A 22,359-nucleotide genomic window follows, 5' to 3' on the forward strand; every position below is an offset into this window, starting at 1 on the left:
GCATCAAAAAGATCATGTAAAATGATGTAGAAGGAAGGCTGGGTGATATGACAAAAATGTATTATCATGATACTTCAGGACAAATGTGATACTTGTCAACACGATACTTGTCAAATAAACAGCAGTTGATATATTATATAATTAATATATTCACTAGAACAAAAAAGATATCAACATTATATCGATATATTATGGGAGCCGGTTTCTGCCAATGATTTAAAAAATAAATGAATAAATAAATAAAAACGGGTTATTACTTTTATTTCACATTTCTGACTTTTTTCTCAGAACTGGGTGATACAAATTATATAAATATATACTTCCTATATAATATATGAACTCGCAATTGCGAGAAAAAAAGTCAGAATTGTGAAGAAAAACAGGCAGAATTCTGACTCAACTGCGAGTTTATAACTCATTTGCACCAGTTTCTGGCAAAGCACATAATAGGCTTCCATATCTATTTTAACATATGCAAATCGTAAAGGATTATCATGCCACGGAGTTAATATGGCCAAACCTTGTTGTCGGGGAAAACGGCATTCAAAGCTCTGTTAACAATAAAAAACTCCCGTATTCTGTGAGAATCACATCTCGTGGTTTCCTATGGTGTTTTGCCAGAAAGTGTCGCAAATGAGTTATAAACTCGCAGTTGCGAGAAAAAAGTCAGAATTCTGACTTTATAAAATGGCGTTGTAAATGTCGCTATAACCTTTTTCATTATTAGTATTCAGTGACGGAAACGGAATTCCATAAAATATTGCCGAATAAATAAAAATATAGTTTATGTTTGCTTGATGCTATACAAACTGCTAATGTGGCTTGGAGAGAAACAGAGCTGAACATTTCACTGCTATTGCATTTGTCAGCAGATTTTTATATAGGAAGTGAAATATCTTTATAGCATCATTAACAATGTGTTTTGGTTTGCACCAAACCTTATAGTGTGTTACATGGGTTAAGTGCATGCATGTAAGTGTGTGCACTTGCACGAGGATACAGGTTGACATTGTAACATTACACTGTGCTATATGAAGCTCGTACTGTACGTCTGTCGCTAAGGGGGCAGGACGCAGGACATCCGTTTCACTTACCCAGGACACAACTCTTCCGTTGAAGCAGGGTAGCTTAGCGTTATCATCAGATATCTCCTCTTTGACCACCCTGTGGATGACACAACACACACAGAACAGTTAAGAACTGTTTGAGAACTCTGAGCTCATGCTCTCATCTATTTGCAAAAGCTGAAGCATGTGCTCCAACAGTGGAATTTTCCATTTAGCTCCTAACTGCAAGCAACCCATCATGGGACTGTTGGACGACTCTTTTGACTGAGCCACTTGCAGATTTGTAGTCAGAGTTCACTACTACTTAATGCACATTTCAGTTTACATAAAACTCCAGCTGCTGATGGCCACAAGTGTTTACACGAGATTATGCAAGCCAGAATATGTGTAAGTGTGTGTGTCTGAGTGTGTAGCAAAGGGTGTCAGGGCACAGGATGGGTTATTAATAGGATGATCAAGTATGTTAGCATGGGTGCTTTCTGTGTTCCTCCCTGGCTGTAAATTCCCTACAGAAATAACCTGCCATTAGCTTTTAACCCTCTGTGTCACGATTCAGTGCACACACACCTGCTCCTATCCCATCAGATCCACCTCACAAACACATACAACAGAGCACAAAGTATATAATATAATCCCTATGCTATGTCAAAAGAAATCCCCTTCGCATACTGAAATTACAAGTTGTTTCCTCTGAGCTTGTGCAGAACTTCCAGGTGATGTGACCTAGGAACTAGGAGATGAACTTAACATGGGGAAACTATTGAAAAAAGGCTACAGAGCTGTGAGGCCAACAGAGGAAACTCACCAGGAAGTAGTCAAGAATGGGAACAGCTGCATCTGGAATGTATTCCCAGCGCTTTACTTTTTCCACATTTTATGTTATAGCCTTATTCCAAAATAGATCAAATTCATTATTTTCTACAAAGTTCTACAAACAATACCCCATAATGACAACCTGAAAATGAGTTGGTTTAAAATCTTTGCAAATGTATTAAAAATAAATCACATGCACATAAGTATTCACAGCCTTTGCTCAATACTTTTTTGATGCACCTTTGGCACCAATTACAGCCTCAAGTCCTTTTGAGTATAAGGCTACAAGCTTGGCACATGTATTTTTGGGCAGTTTCTCCTATTCTTCTTTGCAGAACCTCTCAAGCTTCATCAGGTTGGATGGGGAGCGAAATGTGGAAACAGTAAAGCGCTGTGAATACTTTCTAGTATTCTTTCTAGATCCACTGTGATCACAAATGCTCAGCAGCTTCTAGTTATATAACCATAAAGACTGTATAAGACTGTAGAAAGAACATTACTTATAATCTTATAGACCTACTCATGTTAGTTCTCACTCTCCAGTGTTCTGTATTGTTGAAAAATTTGTGATCAAACTCTTGATGTCACCCAAATCAGGACGGGTTGCCCTTTTAAATCTGGTTCCTGTCAAGGTTTCTTCCTCATAGCGTTTTTCATTGCCACATTCACCACGGCTGCTCATCAGGGATAAATACACACCATTTACCTTAACTGTTGATTTCTGTAAAGCTGTTTTGAGACAATTTCTGTTGTGAAAAGCGCTATAGAAATAAACTTGACTTGACTATTTGTGTTCTCAATTATATACATGTTAGTTTGGAAGCTTAAGAAGGCAAGATTAAGGCAGAAAATGATAAACAAATTTACATTCTGCATTATCTGTGTAAAGCTCCTTTGAGACAATGTCCATTGTTAAAAGTGCTATTCAAAGAAAAATTAATTGAATTGAACTGAATTACATTTTTTAAGCATCATTTTCAGAAGTGGGGGTTAAAAATCTACTGAACAGTGGCAATAAACAGAAATTAAACAAATCAAATTAAAGAAAGCGTATGCATAAAAACCGGGAAAATTACAAGAGAAATTGATGCGTTGAGCCTTCAAGATGCAGTGGGGTCAGTGTGTGCATTGTTGTGTGCACAGTAGGGGTGTAATGCAATTCCCCAATCTGTAGCTGTATTAGTTTATTAGAGCTTCAAGTCCAAACCTGAACAATGCATTTACAAGTAATGTAGGGCTGGAACAACTAATAATAATCAATAATGAAATGAGTTGGGCTGCTCAAGTTACGCTTTAACGTGACGATAAGATAACACAGGCGCTTGAAAAATGGCGGACAGTACAGGGTCAACCAGTAGCAGGAAAATGTGTGCGTCCCAAATAGACAAATAAAAGCAGCATGAAACAATTACAGTTTTAATCACTGTTGTGGTTTTCAGTAAATGCTTATGCATTTGTACACCAATGCATAGTTTTTTCTTTTTGTTTTTTTAAATCAAGACCTGCTGCGTTTCTTCGTACTATTCTCTTTTCATAGCATTTGTCTACTTCAACAGTAACTTATCTGTTTTCAAATGTGATTTACTGCAGCTTTACTACGTTCAAATGCTCGTTTTTAAAGTTTGTATATTTGATTTATGCATCTATCACTTAATTATTATACAAAATGTAATTGATTATATATTCTCAATGCTTATTTCTTCACAAATGAACAAAATATCTGTGCATTTCTTTTTTTAAAACAATGTTGAATTATATTTTATACAGGTTTTTTTTTTAAGAATAGTTGATTAAAATGTTTTTTTGAAATGTTGATTTACAAATTGCTGCACCTTGCATACTCAAATGCTGTTTCTTTGTTTTATTACAGAAAGAAACAATTAAGCATGAGTGAATTTGTTCAAAGGAGAAATCCCTCATGTACTCCTCAACAAGCAGCCACTATACGCTTTAAAATGTCTAAATTAAAGATAGTTAAAGTCTATAAAGATAGTACAACTTTATACATAAATACAATAAATTAGAGTTTTATAGTTATAATAAGCAAAAAAAAATTTACTTGATTAACAATTAATTGAAGAAGGAGAAAAATCTTCCGATTAATCGGTTTTCAAAATAATCGTTAGTTTCAGCCCTAAAGTAAATATTATAAAATGTTATTACACTGAGCCCCCGGCAAAGTTATGCAGTCCTGTGCACAGCATGTAGTCTGTATGTGCTATATAGAGCAGTGGCTTTATAAATAAGACAGAAAGGCATGCACACCACTTGTCAAGTGAGACTGAGAAAAAGAAGAAAAATGTGTCGTCTTCGATATGTGGGAATTTGCTTAAACCTGGCAACCCTGCCACACCCTTTAAACTCGCCCATTACAAGCTCCACATGCAAGATATGCATTTGAACATTAGGTGAGTATTGGATGCAGGACATAACGCCATAATTTCATTATTCATATTCCAGGCAGGGTTTTAAAAAACAGACAACATGACACAATAATCACTGTATTAATCCATAACCATAAAGAGGAAAAAAAACAAGCCTAAGTCCAAGCCAGGAAGTCTAACTACAATTTTAAATGCAAAGCAAAAAGAAAAGATAATTGAGCACGGCTCAGAGACGCACAAAACAATGACGAGACTTGGAGTCAAAACAAAGACACGGGCGTGGATGAGGAGTTAAACTAACCAGGAACCAAACAGGATACAGGTGGACATATCAGGACACAATGGGAAGATCAACCAATGACAAGACAGGGGAGGGGACAGGACGCAAATCACAGTCGCACGTAGGTTTAAACAGAGAAGCACACAGAAGGGAATAAGTGCTTCAAGAGGGCGAATTTGTATATAAATAAATCAAGCTTCCAAACTGAACTCCTAAATACTGTGCCTTTTTACCTGAGACTGCCCTCTGCCTGTGACAAAATATCGCATGGATGTTTGCATCACTGCACGGAGTGGCAGTTTGAGGTCCGGGTGGCAGTTTGGTTTTGTTTGCATGTTTGCTTGATGGAGCATATCAGGTTTGCTTATGGTTCTCAGATCTGAGTAGAATTTACATGTTTGAGAAAGAATCCTTCTAATATGGCATTTTTTTGGGGGGTCTTTTTATCAATGATCTCCTAAAATGGGACGATTTACCACACGTTTAACCCCTCAAAAACAGGATTCCTTTTAAAAATAAATTTTGCATGACAACTATTGCAAAATAAACTGACCCCACAGCCTTTTTACAGGAAATCTCAGATTATATGGTTTTTTTTATGATACACTCTAAGCAGGTGTTCCATTGAGTCAAGGACAAGGTCAGTTGGCTGCTTATTACTGTTTAATACGCTTTGAATGCAAATTGCTATGAATGCAAATCTCTTCATATAGTAGATAAAACAAGTAAGAAAATAAATCATTCAAACTTGGATGCATAATAAACCAAATCTTTTAGGGAAGCTACTTTTTTCCTGAGTATTAATTGCAAAATTGATGTTCAGTAACATAAATACAATTATTCATTATGATGGTTTAGTTCAACACAGTAGTGCCCAAAACCAGTTTCTTAAAACTGTGGCGTTTAAGTGGTGAGTAAAGGTGCTATGCAGAACGATCTGCAGTGTGTGTGTGTGTGTGTGTGTGTGTGTGTGTGTGTACAGTTAAAATATTGTTTCAACAGCGATATACCTCCTGAGTCCTGATTGGTGTGATTTCAGAAATATAGTATAAACCTTATTATTACAAACAAACTTTATTCATGACTTTACTTCTGAATACTGTACATTTATACACACACACACACACACACACACACACACACACACACACACACACACACACCACACTATTACAACTACTTATCACACGTCAAAAGATTAAAAATTCAAACCTGTAATATTTTTCATATAGCTTATCACAGACATGTCAATCTGTTAATAATTTGGAGAGCTGTGTTTATGTATATTTTTTTCCTTCTCATATATGCTATATTGTGTCTGTCTGTCTGTCTGTCTGTCTGTCTGTCTGTCTGTCTGTCTGTCTGTCTGTCTGTCTGTCTATCTATCTATCTATCTATCTATCTATCTATCTATCTATCTATCTATCTATCTCTGTTCTATATTGTTTGCAAGAACAAACAGGTGTTGTATTATGCTGCAGGTTAACACGGGATGCTTCTAACTGACACTTTAACACTCTTTATCGTCTCATTTTAAATGAGGAAAACTACAATACACTCAGCATTAGTTTTACTCAGTTGCTTTGGAGCGTTTCTCGGATCAGAAATGAAATTCTCAAAACTACTTGTTCAACCGCCACATCATCTAAAACAGGTCAAAGGTGAATCTTGTTAACCTTTAATTGGAGAGTGTATACAGACAGAGCAAAACACAACTATAAATTCTAAAAATAGATGAACAACTAAAAAAAACAAAAAAAAAAAACAATACAGTACAGTAAAAGTGTGAATCCTATGCAGGTGAATCCGATCAAATAAATACATTTGTGCTGCTAAAATTCATAGATACCGCACAGAAGGAAGTCATAATTTGTGCATTTTCAGTCACTGTGATCAAACCATAGTTTATATCAAGAAATCCTGAAACTGTGTGCCATCATTCTGACAACATGACTACACTTTTTGATGATTTTGTTTGTGAACAATGAAAACTTTTCATTCCCATCAGAATTAAAAGTCCCTTTTTCATTGTTCACAAACAAAATCATCAAAATGTGTAGTCATATAAATTCATCACATACAGACTGATATATTTTAAGTCTTTATTTCTTTTCATTTGGATGATTTGACTTACAGTTAATGAAAACCCAAAATTCAGTATCTCAAAAACTTACAATATTGTGAAAAAGTTCAATAGTGGAGACTCTTGGTATCGCACTCTAATCATCTTATTAAATCCAAACACCTGCAAAGGTTTTCTGAGCCATTAAATGGTGTCTCAGTCTGGTTCAGGCTACACAATCATGGGGGAAGACTGCTGACTTGATAGTTGTCCAGAAGACGATCACTGACACCATGCTCATGGAGGGTAAAACACAAAAGGTCATCGCTGAAGAAGCTGCTGTTCACAGAGTTCTGTATCCAAGCACATTAATGGAAAGTTTAATGGAAGGAAAAAATGTGGTAGAAAAAGGTGAAACATAGGCCATTCAAGTATTTGGGGGAGAGTGGACTGCAGCTGGAGTCAGTGCTTCAAGAGCCACCACATATCCATGGGCTACAACTGACACATTCCTTGTGTCAAGCCACTCCTGAACCAGAGACAACATCAGAGGTGTCTCACCTGGGCAGAGGACAAAAAGGACTGGACTGTTGCTAAGTGGGCCGAAGTCGTCTTTTCAATTGAAAGCAAGAAAATAAAGTATTTCATTTGGAAATCAAAGTCCCAGAGTCTGGAAGAAGAGAGAAGATGCACAGAATCCAAGTTAGTGGTGGTTTGGGGAGTCATGTCATCTGCTGGTGTTGGTCCACTGTGTTTATCAAGTCCAATGTCAGCACAGCCGTATACCAGGAAGTTTTAGAGCACTTCATGCTTCCTCCTGCTGACCAGCTTTATGGAGATACTGATTTCATTTTCCAGCAGGATTTAGCACCTGCCCACACTGCAAAAGTTGGTTAAATGACCATAGTGTTGGTGTGTTTGACTGGCCAGCAAACTCACCAGACTTGAAACCCATAGAGAATCTCTGGGATATTGTCAGGGAAAAAATGAGAAACAAGAGACCAAAAAATGCAAATGAGCTGAAGGCCACTGTCAAAGAAAACTGGGCTTACATACCACCTCAGCACAGACTGCCACAGACTGATCACCTCCATGCCACGCCAAATTGAGGCAAAAATTAAAGCAAAAGGAGCCCATACTAAGTATTGAGTACATATACAGTAAATTAACATACTTTCCACAAGGCCAACAATTTACAAAATTTTTTTATTTTTGATTGGTTTTATGAAATATTCACATTTTTTTAGAATGAATTGGTGGGTTTTTGTTAAATGTGAGCAAAAATCATTACAATTTAAATACATAAACACTTGAAATATATCAGTCTGTGTGTGATGTATATGTATAATATACAAGTTTTAAATTGTTTGTATAATTACTCAAATAAATCATCTATTTAATGATATTCACATTTATTGAGATGCACCTGTATAACCCTGTTAAAATAAATGTTAAAAATGTCACTTTCAAATTGAACTTCTGCCCTTGTCAGGACGGTGCGTTAGAAACAAGACTGCATGTCTAGAAAACAGTTTACAATAACTACCTTTGAGATATATAAAGGTGTAAAAAGTTACCCTTCTATTTCAACAGGATTTAACCTGATGGTCTTTTGTCTGACACTTAGCACATAAAATAAATATTTTATATATTTTTTTTAATGCCTGAAATCAACCACACTGAGGTGTTAATCAGAGGTGTTGCTGCTTCACTTTGACATACTGTAGCTGCCTTGTTGAAGTTCTTGCTTATCTGTTTCAGGGATTTCCTGTCATATGGAGCGCTCCAGCTGCAAGTCTGAACTAACCCAGATGCTGCACAACCCACGTGGGATCCTGTCAGCAATCAAAACAAATGCACAACACACCAGGCAGATGAATACCACAAAGATGGGAGACTCTGGAGAGCAGCTTTCTGCCTCCTCCTCACAAAGTGCAGGACTGCAGCTCGACTCACATCTTACTGACTTAATGTGTCTATGATGAGAGAAAGAAACAATGCTTCCTCCTCTGTCCTTATTTGCCATGTGTTTTATTTTAATTAGCCAAATACAAGACATATTCAACTTCCTTTATTTTCAGGACCCCTCGCACACACAAACCTAATCTTCTCTTTCATAGCTAACATTTGTTTCACTGTAGTTACTTAATAATGTATGGCACTACTGCAATAAGGCAAATAAATAAATAATAATCTGGGACTTCTTGGGTTTTTTTTTTTGCTCTAAGGACAGTGAGATAGATTAAAGTCAACACCTCTTGCTTGTACTCAGGACTCTATCTATAATCTGTGAATGCTGCAGTCTTTTTATGAGCTTCAATCAGTTTAGAGCACTGTACTTGTTAATACAAGGAAAATCATTACTTAATTACTCCGTTTTACCACTGCCATATCTCACAGATCTTCTGAAACAGCAGCCTGAGACTGTCTAGTTACAATTTTACATTTGTCATGTCATGATTCATATGGGCTAAAACAATGGATATGACTAATGCAACAATAGAATAAAATGTGCATCTACTTTCCGAGGAAAAGACTTTGATCAACACTAACAAATCTTTGGTTGCAAAAAGTTTATTTATTTGTATTTATTTCAAGTTTATTTAAATGTATTATATAAATATGTGACTTTGGCAAAAGCAGATCAGCTGTTCAAAATGTTTTATGTGATAGTGTAATAGTGGCTAAAGCTACAACATCACAAAACATTAATGAGAAAGCCTGCATAATTGTGGGAAATCATCTACACCAATAACTAAGTTATTGCATATAAATATGTTTCATACGATTATACGATTATTTTACAACAATAAAAAGGGTTAATCTTTCAAAAGACACCAGTACATCACCACAGTGATCTGCAGTGCCAGAAAAAGAGACCACTGAATTGAATTTTAGAAGACTTTGAAGCTCTGTTTTCCAATTAAAATAGAGATTTTGTTTTATTTTCTTATTTGTAACATATAGTAAACCTATAATACATTTTATAACAATCTCAAGTCACTGCTCTATTTTTTGTATAATTTAATACATGCTTAAAAATCTACATTGTTTTGCATGACCTATAATTCAGAAATAAAAAGGAATCATTTCAGTTATCATTTTTCCACACTAAAATTAAAACAAATCCCTTAAACCGATACAGGTCTACTGACAATTTTACTGACACATTTGTCAGGAATTTCGCCTTCATGTCACAGTTCCCATGGTGGTAATTATTCTTATATGTTCTTAATCATTTCTGTTTTGTTCTTCTCTCCACCCTTCTCTTGTTATTGCCATGTTACCAGATTGTGTGCACCTGTTTTGTATTCAAGATTCTGTTAAACTTCCAAATCTTATTGTTGGTTTCATTATGTCTGAGCCTTTGTTTCTCATTCCTAGTTCCATGTACTTTCTGGCTTTGACCTTTGTCTGTATGGCTCTGCCTCTGACTCACTAATGCCCATATAAACAAAGATTCTTTTTATGTTTAAATTATACACTTTTAAGCAGACATTAACATTGTGCCTGACACTGATCCAGTTCTCCTGCAGAATTAGCAATAAACAGTAAGTTTATATAGTATATAGTAAGTAATAAACACACTTAAGTGAAATATTACAGTATTGCAATAAACGTATAACAATGTGAAATTATCTACACAGGATAGCGAAATCTGTCTAGTTTCACAGGTACCACACATAATGATCCCACAAAACATTATGTAAAATGAAAAAAGCAAAATTCACAGCAGGTTTTATTGATTTTTTTTTTTATATGCACACTCATAACAAAGTGTACACTGTTCTTATCTCTAATCACTGAACATCTGATGATGAAACTACGACCTACAAGAGCCCACCTTACGGATTTTCTGAGATTCGAGCACAGTCACTCAAAAAAAACTAAAATCATAATATATCAAAGAAAATTTTTAAAATCCACGCATTATTCAAGATTGACAATGCTGTAAACAGCGAGAGAAGAAGAAGTGGGATGTGCATTGTGGGACCGAGAGCAATACCTATTTCTGATAGATGACGTACTTCGTACAGTATTCATACAGTGTGTTGTGATTGTTGCGTTGTGATTTTAGTGTTTGCTCATTTCTTACCATGTGGGAAAAAAAACACAAAAGTAGTGCTCCAGCTGGTGGACATCGAGGTAAGAAACAATAATTAGATACATCTTTGTAATATAGATTTACATTGCATTTATCTTAAATATATACTTAAATATGTATAATTTATCGCTTAGTATACCTATCTCGGGGTTCGTTGAAAGGCATCATAGGTCCCTATATTGTTTAAAGATTTATAATCAAACTCTTGATATCACCTTGTGAGTCTGGTTCCTCTCGAGGTTTCTTCTTTATAACATCTAAGAGAGTTTTTCCTTGCCACAGTCGCCATGGCTGCTCATCAGGGTAAATACACATCGTTCACCTTAACTGGTATATTCTGTGAAGCTGCTTTAAGACAATGTCTGTTGTGAAAAGTGCTATAGAAATAAACTTGACTTGACTATCTATTTCGTAAGTTGGGGGCTACCTGTTACTGTATGCCTACTAATGTATGCATGTACTGTAAAAACAGTATTTACTGTAAAAACATCAATATGAGACCTATGAACTACTTTGATTAGAAAATATATTGTAAGACCTTACAATTATCATGTGGAAATGTATAATTATAATCAGTCATAATGTTGACTGAACTATATACAGTAATTGTTGTATAATAACTACCTAATTAAAATCAGCTATTTCGGTATATCCACACATTGCCTGTGTGTCCATTTGACCAATATCCGACATAACAGTTTGGCAAAACTAAATATCTAACCACCTGAATGAACCCTGAGAGTTGGACTTTGAAGGACAAACAGTTTGTTTGTTCATGCAATCAGCTTTGTGCTCTTTGGGCCCCAACGTGCAGTCAAGACTGAGAAGGACAGTGTAATAAACACTATGAGTAAACTGCACAGCGTAACCAGGAAAAGCCGGTTCCGCTTGCAAGGTCATGCTGGAATCCGAGGGTATGACGTGTGTGCACGTGTTACACCTCTGATGTTTAAAAGGCCCTGATGAAAGTCTGAGATCACAGGCGTGAAATGAAAACCACGAGAAAAAAACACGAGCAGGAAAGAAGAGGTCTCGAAACACAAAATCATGTGTGACATTTAAATGCATTTCCTAACACATAGAACACACACACAGCTTTATTACTGCTGCTACTCCATTTCATTTCCACATCCTCACGTAGCACAGTTGTAGTTTGGACTGAGAAAAACAAACGTGCTGCAGTCATGTGACCCATTTAACTCAAAACTAACAAGATGGTGGATAATTATTGTGCTGCTGTCCTATTTGATAACATTGTTAAAGAATAATGTCAAATTGTCCAACCTTCAATTCAATTCAACTTTGGTCATTGTCCCAAAGCAGCATTACAGAATGAAATAGCTTGTGAATATACATTTTTGTGTCATAAATTATCCCTAATTAGCGAACCAGTGGCGACGGTGAGAAGGTAAAACTCCCTGAGAAGAGATGAGGAAGATACTGTGAGAGAAACCAGACTCAAAAGGAAAAACTCATCTGTTTGACACGGAATGCCCATTCATTATAGTTTCATCATTATCAAAGTTCGCAGTTGCACACATTAATGCAAAGCTGTTCATAGCAATTACTAAAGCGTGACGAACAGGCGATACAATGTTCAATCACAATCAGATCACTTCATAGAAACAGAAAGTAAAATAAATATCTGATGTCTGGCTAAATGATGCAGACCAAAACTTTTTAACATTTTGAAGAATGCACTATAGAGAGATAGCATTTTTAGATGTTCCACTGCATACAAAGAATCTTTGGAAAGAGAACCAAATTCAGTTTTCTACCCATGAATACCTTTTTCTACCCATAAATGTTAAAGAAAACAAACTTTTGACTGTCTAAGTAAATGATTGTTTAAGTTATATAAAAAAAACTTGATATAAAATACTTATTATATTTATACTTATATATTTTATTATACTTATATTTCTATAAAAAACTTTTATATAACAGAAATTTGCTAACGCTAACTATTTTTATTTGCTAAAGCACAACACGTGACATTTTTATCCGTTTAAAATATTGTGAAATGTCGGTGAAACGTGCAGGTTTCTGTTCTGACTAGTGTTACAGAACCTATAAAGCTGTTCCCTCGTCAAATTTTTTTTTCCTGAAGCTAATAAAACTAAAACATGCAGTTTAACATGTTACGGAGAAACCAGAAACCGCAAAGCTGCATCTAGTGTCAGAAACATAAAATTTACAGCTGGAATGGGCAGTGGTGGCTTAATGACTAAGGCTCTGGGTTACTGATAAAAAGATTGGTAAATCAAGGACCAGCCCCTTCAAGCTGCTATTGTTGGGCCCTTAAACCAAGCCCTTAACCCTTCCTAACAAGCTGGAATATGCGAAGAAAGAATTTCAGTGATCTGTAAATTATATGTAAAAAAGTCTCTTTCTTTCTTTCTTTCTTTCTTTCTTTCTTTCTTTCTTTCTTTCTTTCTTTCTTTCTTTCTTTCTTTCTTTCTTTCTTTCTTTCTTTCTCTTTTTCTTTGCCTCTGACATTTAATGCTGTGACACTAGAGACTCCTTCCTGCTAAATAAACACCTCCTAACAGAGAACTAATAAACACCACCATATCAACAATTCCATACCTTTTTAAATCCGTATATGTGAAGCATTCACCACACAAAGCTCTGTGTAATTCACAATACTATGTGTACCTCATTAATGTATGATAATGTCTGTTGTGTTGTGTTGTCAGAGCTTCTGTTATGGAATTGAATCAAGGCCTACTGACCCGTTAGATTTAATTATTAATAATAATCTAATATAAATAAGATGTAATAATATAAACGTAATACATGTGCAATGATGATATTTTTCCAGTGTATTTTAGGAGAATTTCTGCACATGCAGGAATGCATTAGAAGCAGGATTCCAGTTACAGATACAGCTGCCAGATAGTTTCCTCTGTGCCTTACATCCATGCAAACCTTTTTTTAATTCGGAAGAATTTTTTTGCAATGATGTAATCAGAGCTACACATAATGTGAGAAACCTTCTACTGATTGTGTTGCTCAAAAAAAAAGAGGCTAAAACAGATATGAGTTAGATTTTTCATACATGTAAATAGACAGTAGTATAATGGTTTATTTGTACTAATATGATCCACGTTCAGGGCTATAAAAGGAGCTGACAGTGGTACTAAAGCATGAATGAAGTGCGAGACGGTTCTATGAAAAACAGACGGTGCTCCAATGGAAACTTGAGGGACGATGCACAAGGTTTGATGTTATGAAGACTATTTCCTGTACAGGTTAAAGAGACATGCACTGTCTGGAAACAATCTTGTGTAAATGCTCCTCTCAGAAGTCACCCTGCGAATGTGTCCGCTTATAAATGGTCTCTGCTTTACATTTTATTAAAATTGTGTGTGATAAAACTGAACGAGGGAATAACTCAAACTCACCAAACATCTATGAGGCAAAAAAAAATGAATGGCCATAACTGCAAGTAAAGCTTGGTTCTTTTGCTGACAAGGTTGTTAGTTTAAATCCCAGAGCTGCTTGAGAGCTGTAGTTGTGTGCAAAATGTACACATTATACAGTAATTAATTCATTCAGTTATACTGGATTTTGGGAAAACACCCTGAATAGCAGAGCGACTTTCACACTGGGGTGACCAGATGCAAACAAACCCATTGTGTGATGTATTTCCGGTACAGATAGGCCTACCATTTTGACGTACATTGATATACAAATAAGAAACGTATACTCTCCCATTTTTATGCATTTGCCATATCAAACAAAAGAACAAAGAGAAACACTAGCGCATTACAAAAAAATCACATTTGGCTTTTACAAGAATAGCACGCTAACATTACTCAGTTTCAACATGGTGCATGGCATTGACCTGAAAGACAAAAATAGCACCAATCAAGTACAGTGACTTTGGACGGTGAAAGCCAGGTTTGCTCAGCACCTCCTAGGAGCCATTTCTTTGTCTGTGATGCAACGGACACTTTCCGTTTATTTCAGTTTATAACCTACTGTAATCAAAATATGGGACATCAGTCAAAAGATATGAGACAAAAACAACACAAAGCGAGACGTCTCGTCACATTAATTTACACAAACGTTCACACTTAGGAACAACTTTGGAACAGCCAATCCACCTACATGTCAAATTATAGCAGTGGAGTTGCCATTTATAAAAAAAAAATAAACAAACGTGCCAGACTGCAGTTCCAACCCTAAATAACCCCTACTGTGAATTTCTGATCCACTGTTCCATTATAACTTCTACAGGCAAGTAACACAAGATGCTTTGAGGCATGTGGAATTACAATTATATCGCTAGAGACTGGAAAGAAGGTCAACAAAGACACAACTGTTGCTTTTCATCTGGCCACAAATTCTAAAACATTTGAATTGTAGATAGCGTGTGAACGACTGAGTCAACTTATTTTTAGTGAGTCAAATTTTTTTTCAGTGAGTCAAATTATTTAGCTTAACAAGTTGCTAACTCCTTTAGTTACAAACATTTTTTTTTCCCTAATGCAACATTATGACCAGTGATTTATTTGTCTTTGCACAACCATATTATCCATGTTTAATAAAATCATAATCTAACATTTAAGAGGAAACATCTCATGGCATTGCATTTACACTACCTACAATGCATCCACTGCTAAACCAGTAAGCAAATCAGCAAGCATCAATGCAGCACTGTTATTCTATCTACTGTATGCCATGAATTTCTTTCCACTTTTCCTTATAACTGATTGCATGTGATCACCAAAGGTGGTCCACAGCCTCGACCAGGAGCAATGCAGCGGATGCTTCCTGCCGTGCTGCGTCATACAAACAACTGAGAGACAAACATCAGTACCCCATAAACTCTAACCAGCAGCCCAGACGATAAAACAAGGTTCACATGGAAGAATCTCAAGTGAGTTACCATTTAAAATGTATATAAATATGTAATATATATCAGCTTTCAGCTTATACCTGAGAAAACCAGCTCAAAGAGACGATTCGTTCATGAATGACTCATCACTAATGGATGGTGGGTGAAGCGAGCTGGTCACAGATTTGCATCCTATTGAAGGTTAGGTGTTTAAAGTTTTGGTTGTGCAGGCTCAATGTTATACTGTAAATATACTGTTTTTTACTGTTAAACATATACTGTTATATATATATATATACAGTTCTGTTATACTGTATGGCAACTCTATCATGGTGTTGGAGAGTCGAATAAAATCTAGAATAATGTAAATGTATCCTGAATTCTACATCAAAAAACGGAGAAACGAATGTTGAATGAACTCTACGATTCAAAATCGGTAATCTATGCAACAGTTACATTCATCATGCTTTAACTCAGCAATCAGGATATTACTGATCTATAGATTCATATTAGACTGGAGAATTAGAGCTTGGCAATATATATATTATTGATACAGGTTCGACATATAAAAGTGGGCAATTTATCAAGAAAAGAAATGGGTAGGCCTCCAGAATGTATTTTAGAACAGACGTTTTTATTTATTAGCATTTTTTAATAGAATTATGATGAAACCCCCCCCCCCCCATTGTTTTTCAAAAGACGGTGCTGTTATTATAATCAAACTGAAAAAAATGTATTCAATAATGCGTCATACATCATTAAAAAAAACTGAATTAGTTCTGCCACCCCTGCTGTAGGTGTTTCATTTAGCTCTTGGGTTCTCCTTCCTTTCATGGCAGAACAATTTAACACCAGTCTAATTTGTGTAATTCGTCGAACGGAGTGTTAGGACGGCGCGGAATAACGCCAGCTAACACGAATTCCTTCTTAACAGGCTCCCTACTGCTAGCTGCGAAGGGTGCTACATTAATAAGACGGTTTGGAACAAAGCCACTGCAGGTCAGCTTAGATTACATTTCATCTATGTGACATTTTCATGAAAGTGAGCTAATTAAAGCCGGGGTCTAAGGTTAGAATCATGTGTGGGTTACATTAAATAGACTGTAATAATGCAGGTTGGATCACATTACACCTCCTGGGCTTTAGTCAAAAATGGCATAGGTGAGAGAAGGTGAGAGCAAAAGAGGGAAATGTTTTATAGGTGTAAAATACATACTGAGGGGTTTGGATCCAGCCACCTGAGGTGAGGGGGGGGGGGGGGTCACGTGACCTTGTCAGGCTCTACCATGCATGATACTGTCATTAAAACATGGGAGCCACAAAGGTAATGGAAGGAATGAATAGGGTTTGGAGGTAAAGGATAAAGTGCTGGAGCTTATTAAGATAAAGGAAGCACAAAAGAAAGGGCACTTGAAAGAGCAGGTCTAATTAGGAATAGGACACAGCCACCATATTTGTGGCAACTTGCAGTGTGACCGGAATGCCAAAATGAGCCGTGTGTGTATGTGTGTGTGTGTGTTGTGGTCCATGTGGCCACTGAACCCAACAAAGCTTAAATATAGGCTGTACAGGCTGCAGAAACAGCTGTCAACAGCTGTCAGGTAGGGTTATTCAAGTCTGGTGTATGTTTGCGGGGATTTCGAAGCAGCATGGCGATCTGGGTGTGATCGTTCTGTTGTGCAAGAAGTACACACGAGCTGAACAAATGGAGACACGCATGCACGCACGCACGCGCGCACACTCACACACACACACACTTACCCGAAATCCTGGTCCATGGACTTGAAGAAGAATTTGTAGCTGTTAACGGGCCGGTTGCTGAGCACATTTTTAAAGTCAGAAAGGGTGACTCTGTCTGGAGGAACGGCTAGTTTGACTAAATAAGGAGTCTCCTCCTCATCGATGTGATAGATGATTTTAGTCTCCGCCATGAGCGCGCGCCCGCGACACTGATCATTGACAGGCTCGCGGCGGCTGCGGAAAAAAAAAACCGAAACGAAACAGGAAGGGAGGAGGGGAAAAAGCGTTACTTTTTAGACGACGACGACTAATAATGCATTTATATTGTAATATATATACAGACAGAAGACCAGAACGACTAGGCGCTATTCTAATGGCGACACGTATCACGTAGGAAAGCGAATGAGCTCGCCTGGCTCGCGCTGGACGGGCGCAGACATACTCGAGCGCTGCGCGTCCCGGCGTCACGGCGTCCGCGAGCTTCGCGATACGGTAGCGCGGTCAAACAGGAAGAACCGCTGCTGCTTCTCCTCCTTCTTCTCCTTCTCCTCCTTCTTTACCCCGCGGTCGCGTCCCAATCCGCACACTTACCCTACTGAATACTACGTCAAAACGCAACGCTACCACGGGTTACCATAGTTACCATAGGTGGCGGCTTCTTTGACATACTGTTTAGTAGCGTAGTATACGGTTCTGCCCGTAACCTCATTCTAACAGAGCGGATTTCAAAATCAACAGAGGGGAAGTGCTTCCATCTGCTGGTGGAGATTATGCATTACAGATGCTTTTGTCTTGAGAATAAAAATAAAAAAACAACAATCAGGGGATTTTCCACAGCAGCAATCTCGAAAGGTTTTTTTTTCCACTTTGTGAACTCTGAAAAAGGGCAGAAACAATTCCCTGTAACCACACAGTATCCGCAAAACTTTACAGTCAATGAGGTGGATTATGATTTAACCCTAACCCTAGATTTAGCATTGGAAAGTATGTGCTTTTAAACTTGGTTACATTTGCATGAAAACTGCCAAAGAAAAAAAAAACTTTCAGTACAATACTGTGCAAAGTTTTAGGCACTTGGGAAAAATGCTGTAAATTGAGAATGCTTTCAAATAATAAAAGTGTTCATATAGTGCTTAAGTGTTCAAGCTATTAACAAAATGAAAATTAAATAAACAAATGAGAAATACAAATCAAATTCATATTTGGTGTGACCACTCTTTGGGGTTTTGTAGGATCAATGCCAGGTGTATGATTAAGCAATCATACCAAGCAGGTACTAATGGTCCCTAATTTCATATATATGTGTTTTAACACTGAAGTGTTACAACTGTGTCCACATTAGTGGAAACCAGTGGGAGTCAGGAACACTCATGTACTGTCTGGAGAAGTCTGGCCAGAAGTGGTCTTTGTGGAAGAATTCTGGCCAAAAAGCCAGACATCTGAGGTGGAAACAATGCTAAGAGACTCAACGATGCATGAAAACAGTAGGTGATCTGGACTGATGAGTTAAAATCTGAAATATTTGGCTCTAGCAAAAAAACAACAAAAACAAGTTCTTCACCGAAGGGCTGGAGAGCAATAATTAACATTAACGAGTGTCTGCAAGCAAAAGTAAAGCAGGTTAAAGGTTATTTTTTGCAAGTTTGGTGCTGCATTTCTGCAAATGGATTTGGAAATTTGCTCAGGATTAATGGTGTCCTCAATGCTGAGAAATACAGGCAGATACTTATTTATCATGCAATACCATCAAGGAGGTGTCTGATTGGACCCAAATTTATTTTGCAGCAGGAAAATGACCTCAAATATGCAGCCAATGTCATTAAGAACTGTCTTCAGTGTAGGAAAGGACATATAGTTGTTGAATTAATAGTTTTCACTCCCACAGAGCTCTGGTGTCAACATTATCAAGTCTGTCTGTGGTCACATAAAAAGCCATAAGAATTTAAGGCAGCCTACATCCACAGAAAATCTGTGGTTAGTTCTTCAAGATGTTTGGAACAACCAACCTCCCGAGTTCCTTTAAAAGCTTTGTGCGAGTTTACCAAGAAGAATTGATGCCGTTTTGCAGGCGAAGGGCAATCATTCCAAATATCGAATTGTTTTATATTTTTCTTCTATTCATTTACTTTTTATTTAATACAAAATAAATGTATGGTCTGGGGCTACAGGAGTGCTGCTCATCCTGAGGAGCTACGGTTCATTAAGGGAAACATGGATTCCAAAATGTGTGTGACATTCTAAAGCAGAACATGATGCCCTTCCTTTGGAAACTGGGCCGAACAGCTGTTTTCCAACATAATAACAACCCCAAAAACACCACAAAAATGACAACTACCTTGCTGAGAAAGGTGAAGGTGATAAAGTGGCCGAGTATGTCTCCAGACCTGAACCCTGTTGAGCACCTGTGTGGCATCCTCAAGCTGAAGGTGGAGAATCGTCATGTATCTAACATTCAGCAGCTCCGTGATGTCATTTTAGAGGAGTGAAAGAGGATCCTAGCAACAACCTGTGCAGCTCTGGTGACATCCAGAAGGATTAAGGTCATTTTTACATGTTCCTTTATGGTGTACTCACTTTTGTTGCCAGCTATTTTGACAGTAATGGCTGTATGTTGATTTTTATTTATTTATTTAATTATTTTCAGAGGATCTGTACCACTATACAACCTGCTCTTGACTCCTCTAAAATATATATATTTTTTATTTCTATAGTATTTTTCCTTGAGAAGATATACTCTAATGATAGTTATTGAAATATTTGTAGTGAATATAACAGATTCACTACAGACCTTTTTATTATCTTCTTCTTCTTCTTCTTCTTTCGGCTGCTCCCATTAGAGGTCGCCACAGCGGATCATCCGTCTCCATACCACCCTGTCCTCTACATCTGCGTCTTTCACACCAACTACCTGCATGTCTTCCCTCACAACATCCATGAACCTCCTCCTTGGCCTTCCTCTTTTCCTCCTACCTGGTGGCTCCATCTTCAGCATTTTTCTACCAATATAATTCATGTCCCTTCTCTGCACATGTCCAAACCATCTCAATCTCGCCTCCCTCACCTTGTCACCAAAACATCCTACATGTGCTGTCCCTCTAATAAACTCATTTCTAATCTTGTCCATCCTCGTCACTCCCAACGAAAACCTTAACATTTTCAGCTCTGCTACCTCCAGCTCCACCTCCTGTCTTTTACTCAATGCCACTGTCTCTAATCCATACAACATCGCAGGTCTCACCACAGTCCTATAAACTTTCCCTTTCATTCTTGCAGATACCCTACTATCACAAATCACTCCTGTCACTCTTCTCCACCCACTCCACCCTGCCTGCACTCTTTTCTTTACTTCTCTAACACACTCTCCATTACTTTGCACTGTTGAACCCAGGTACCTGAACTCCTCCACCTTCTCCACCTCTTCTCCCTGCAACCGCATCACTCCACTGCCCTCCCTCTCATTCACACACATGTACTCTGTCTTACTCCTACTGACTTTCATTCCCCTTCTCTCAAGTGCATATCTCCACCTCTCCAGGCTCTTCTCAACCTGCTTTCTACTCTCACCACAAATCACAATATCATCTGCAAACATCATAGTCCAGGGAGACTCCTGTCTGACCTCGTCCGTCAACCTGTCCATCACCACTGCAAACAGGAAAGGGCTCAGGGCCGATCCTTGATGCAGTCCAACCTTCACCCTGAACCAGTCTGTCGTACCTACTGCACACTTCACTGCCGTCACACTGTCCTCATACATGTCCTGCACCACCCTCACATACTTCTCTGACACACCTGACTTCCTCATACAATACCACAACTCCTCTCTCGGCACCCTGTCGTACGCTTTCTCTAAATCCACAAATACACAATGCAGCTCCTTCAGTCCTTCTCTATACTTCTCCATCAACATCCTCAAAGCAAATAAGGCATCTGTGGTGCTCTTCCTCGGCATGAAACCATACTGTTGCTCACAGATGGTCACCTCTTCTCTCAGCCTGGCTTCCACTACTCTTTCCCATAACTTCATGGTGTGACTGATCAACTTAATTCCCCTGTAGTTACTGCAGGTCTGCACATCGCCCTTATGCTTAAAGATCGGTACCAGCACACTCCTTCTCCATTCCTCAGGCATCCTCTCCCCTTCCAGAATCCTGTTAAACAATCTGGTTAAAAACTCCACTGCCATCTCTCCTAAACATCTCCACGCTTCTACCGGTATGTCATCTGGTCCAACCGACTTTCCATTCTTCATCCTCTTAATCGCTGCTCTCACTTTCTCCTTACTAATCCTATATACATCCTGCTTCACCAACTCCACATCCTCCAATCTTCTCTCTCTCTGATTTTCCTCATTCATCAGCTGCTCAAAATACTCCCTCCATCTTCTCAACACACTCTCCTCATTAGTCAACACATTTCCCTCTCCATCCTTTATTGCTCTAACTTGCAGTACATCCTTCCCAGCTCGGTCCCTCTGCCTGGCCAATCGGTATAAATCCTTTTCTCCTACCTTAGTGTCCAACCTCTTATACAGTTCCTCATATGCCTTTTCCTTGGCTTTCGCCACATCCCTTTTTACCTGCTGCCGCATCTCCTTGTACTCCTGCCTACTTTTCTCATCACTCTGTCGATCCCACTTCTGTTTTGCCAACCTCTTTCCCCTAATGCTCTCCTGCACTTCCTCATTCCAGCACCATGTCTCCTTGTCTTGCTTTCTATTTCCAGATGTCACACCAAGTACTTTTCTAGCTGCCTCCCTCATCACTCCTGCAGTAGTTGCCCAATCATCCGGCACCTCTTTACCACCACTAAGCCCCTGTTTGACCTCTTCCCTGAACCTCACACTACACTCTTCCTCCTTCAGTTTCCACCATCTTATTCTTCTTTCAATCCTTACTTTCCTCCTCTTCTTCTTCGCCTCCAAAACCATCCTACAGACCACCATCCGATGCTGTCTAGCTACACTGTCCCCCGCCAACACCTTAAAGTCTACAATCTCCTTCAGGTTGCATCTCCTACACAGAACATAATCCACCTGTGTGTACCTTCCTCCACTCTTATA

At 38.0% G+C, this 22,359-nt stretch overlaps 1 protein-coding gene and 1 long non-coding RNA gene across 9 annotated transcripts in view; one reads left to right on the forward strand and one right to left on the reverse strand.

The window, feature by feature from the left end:
• dvl1a (dishevelled segment polarity protein 1a) overlaps positions 1-18,112 on the reverse strand; it is a 48,727-nt gene extending 30,615 nt beyond the window's left edge. For 4 of the 8 annotated variants that reach the window (XM_083569860.1, XM_083569859.1, XM_083569858.1 and 1 more), the window contains exons 1-2: positions 17,319-18,112; positions 1,095-1,164 (exon numbers count right to left, since the gene is read on the reverse strand). In XM_083569860.1, coding sequence (XP_083425986.1) covers positions 1,095-1,164; positions 17,319-17,488 — 240 coding nt within the window. In that variant the 5' untranslated portion in view covers positions 17,489-18,112. The remainder of the gene's footprint in view (positions 1-1,094; positions 1,165-17,318) is intronic. The other 4 variants (XM_083569856.1, XM_083569855.1, XM_083569862.1 and 1 more) reach the window with 2 other exon arrangements.
• LOC310741748 lies at positions 4,914-8,801 on the forward strand. Its single transcript, XR_014538052.1, has 2 exons — positions 4,914-5,184; positions 8,368-8,801. It is a non-coding gene; the product is annotated as an uncharacterized lncRNA (long non-coding RNA).
• Positions 18,113-22,359: the final 4,247 nt, after the last annotated feature.

The sequence above is a fragment of the Silurus aristotelis genome (assembly GCF_946808225.1).
Source record: "Silurus aristotelis genome assembly, chromosome: 19".
In the NCBI taxonomy this organism is placed as follows: domain Eukaryota; kingdom Metazoa; phylum Chordata; class Actinopteri; order Siluriformes; family Siluridae; genus Silurus; species Silurus aristotelis.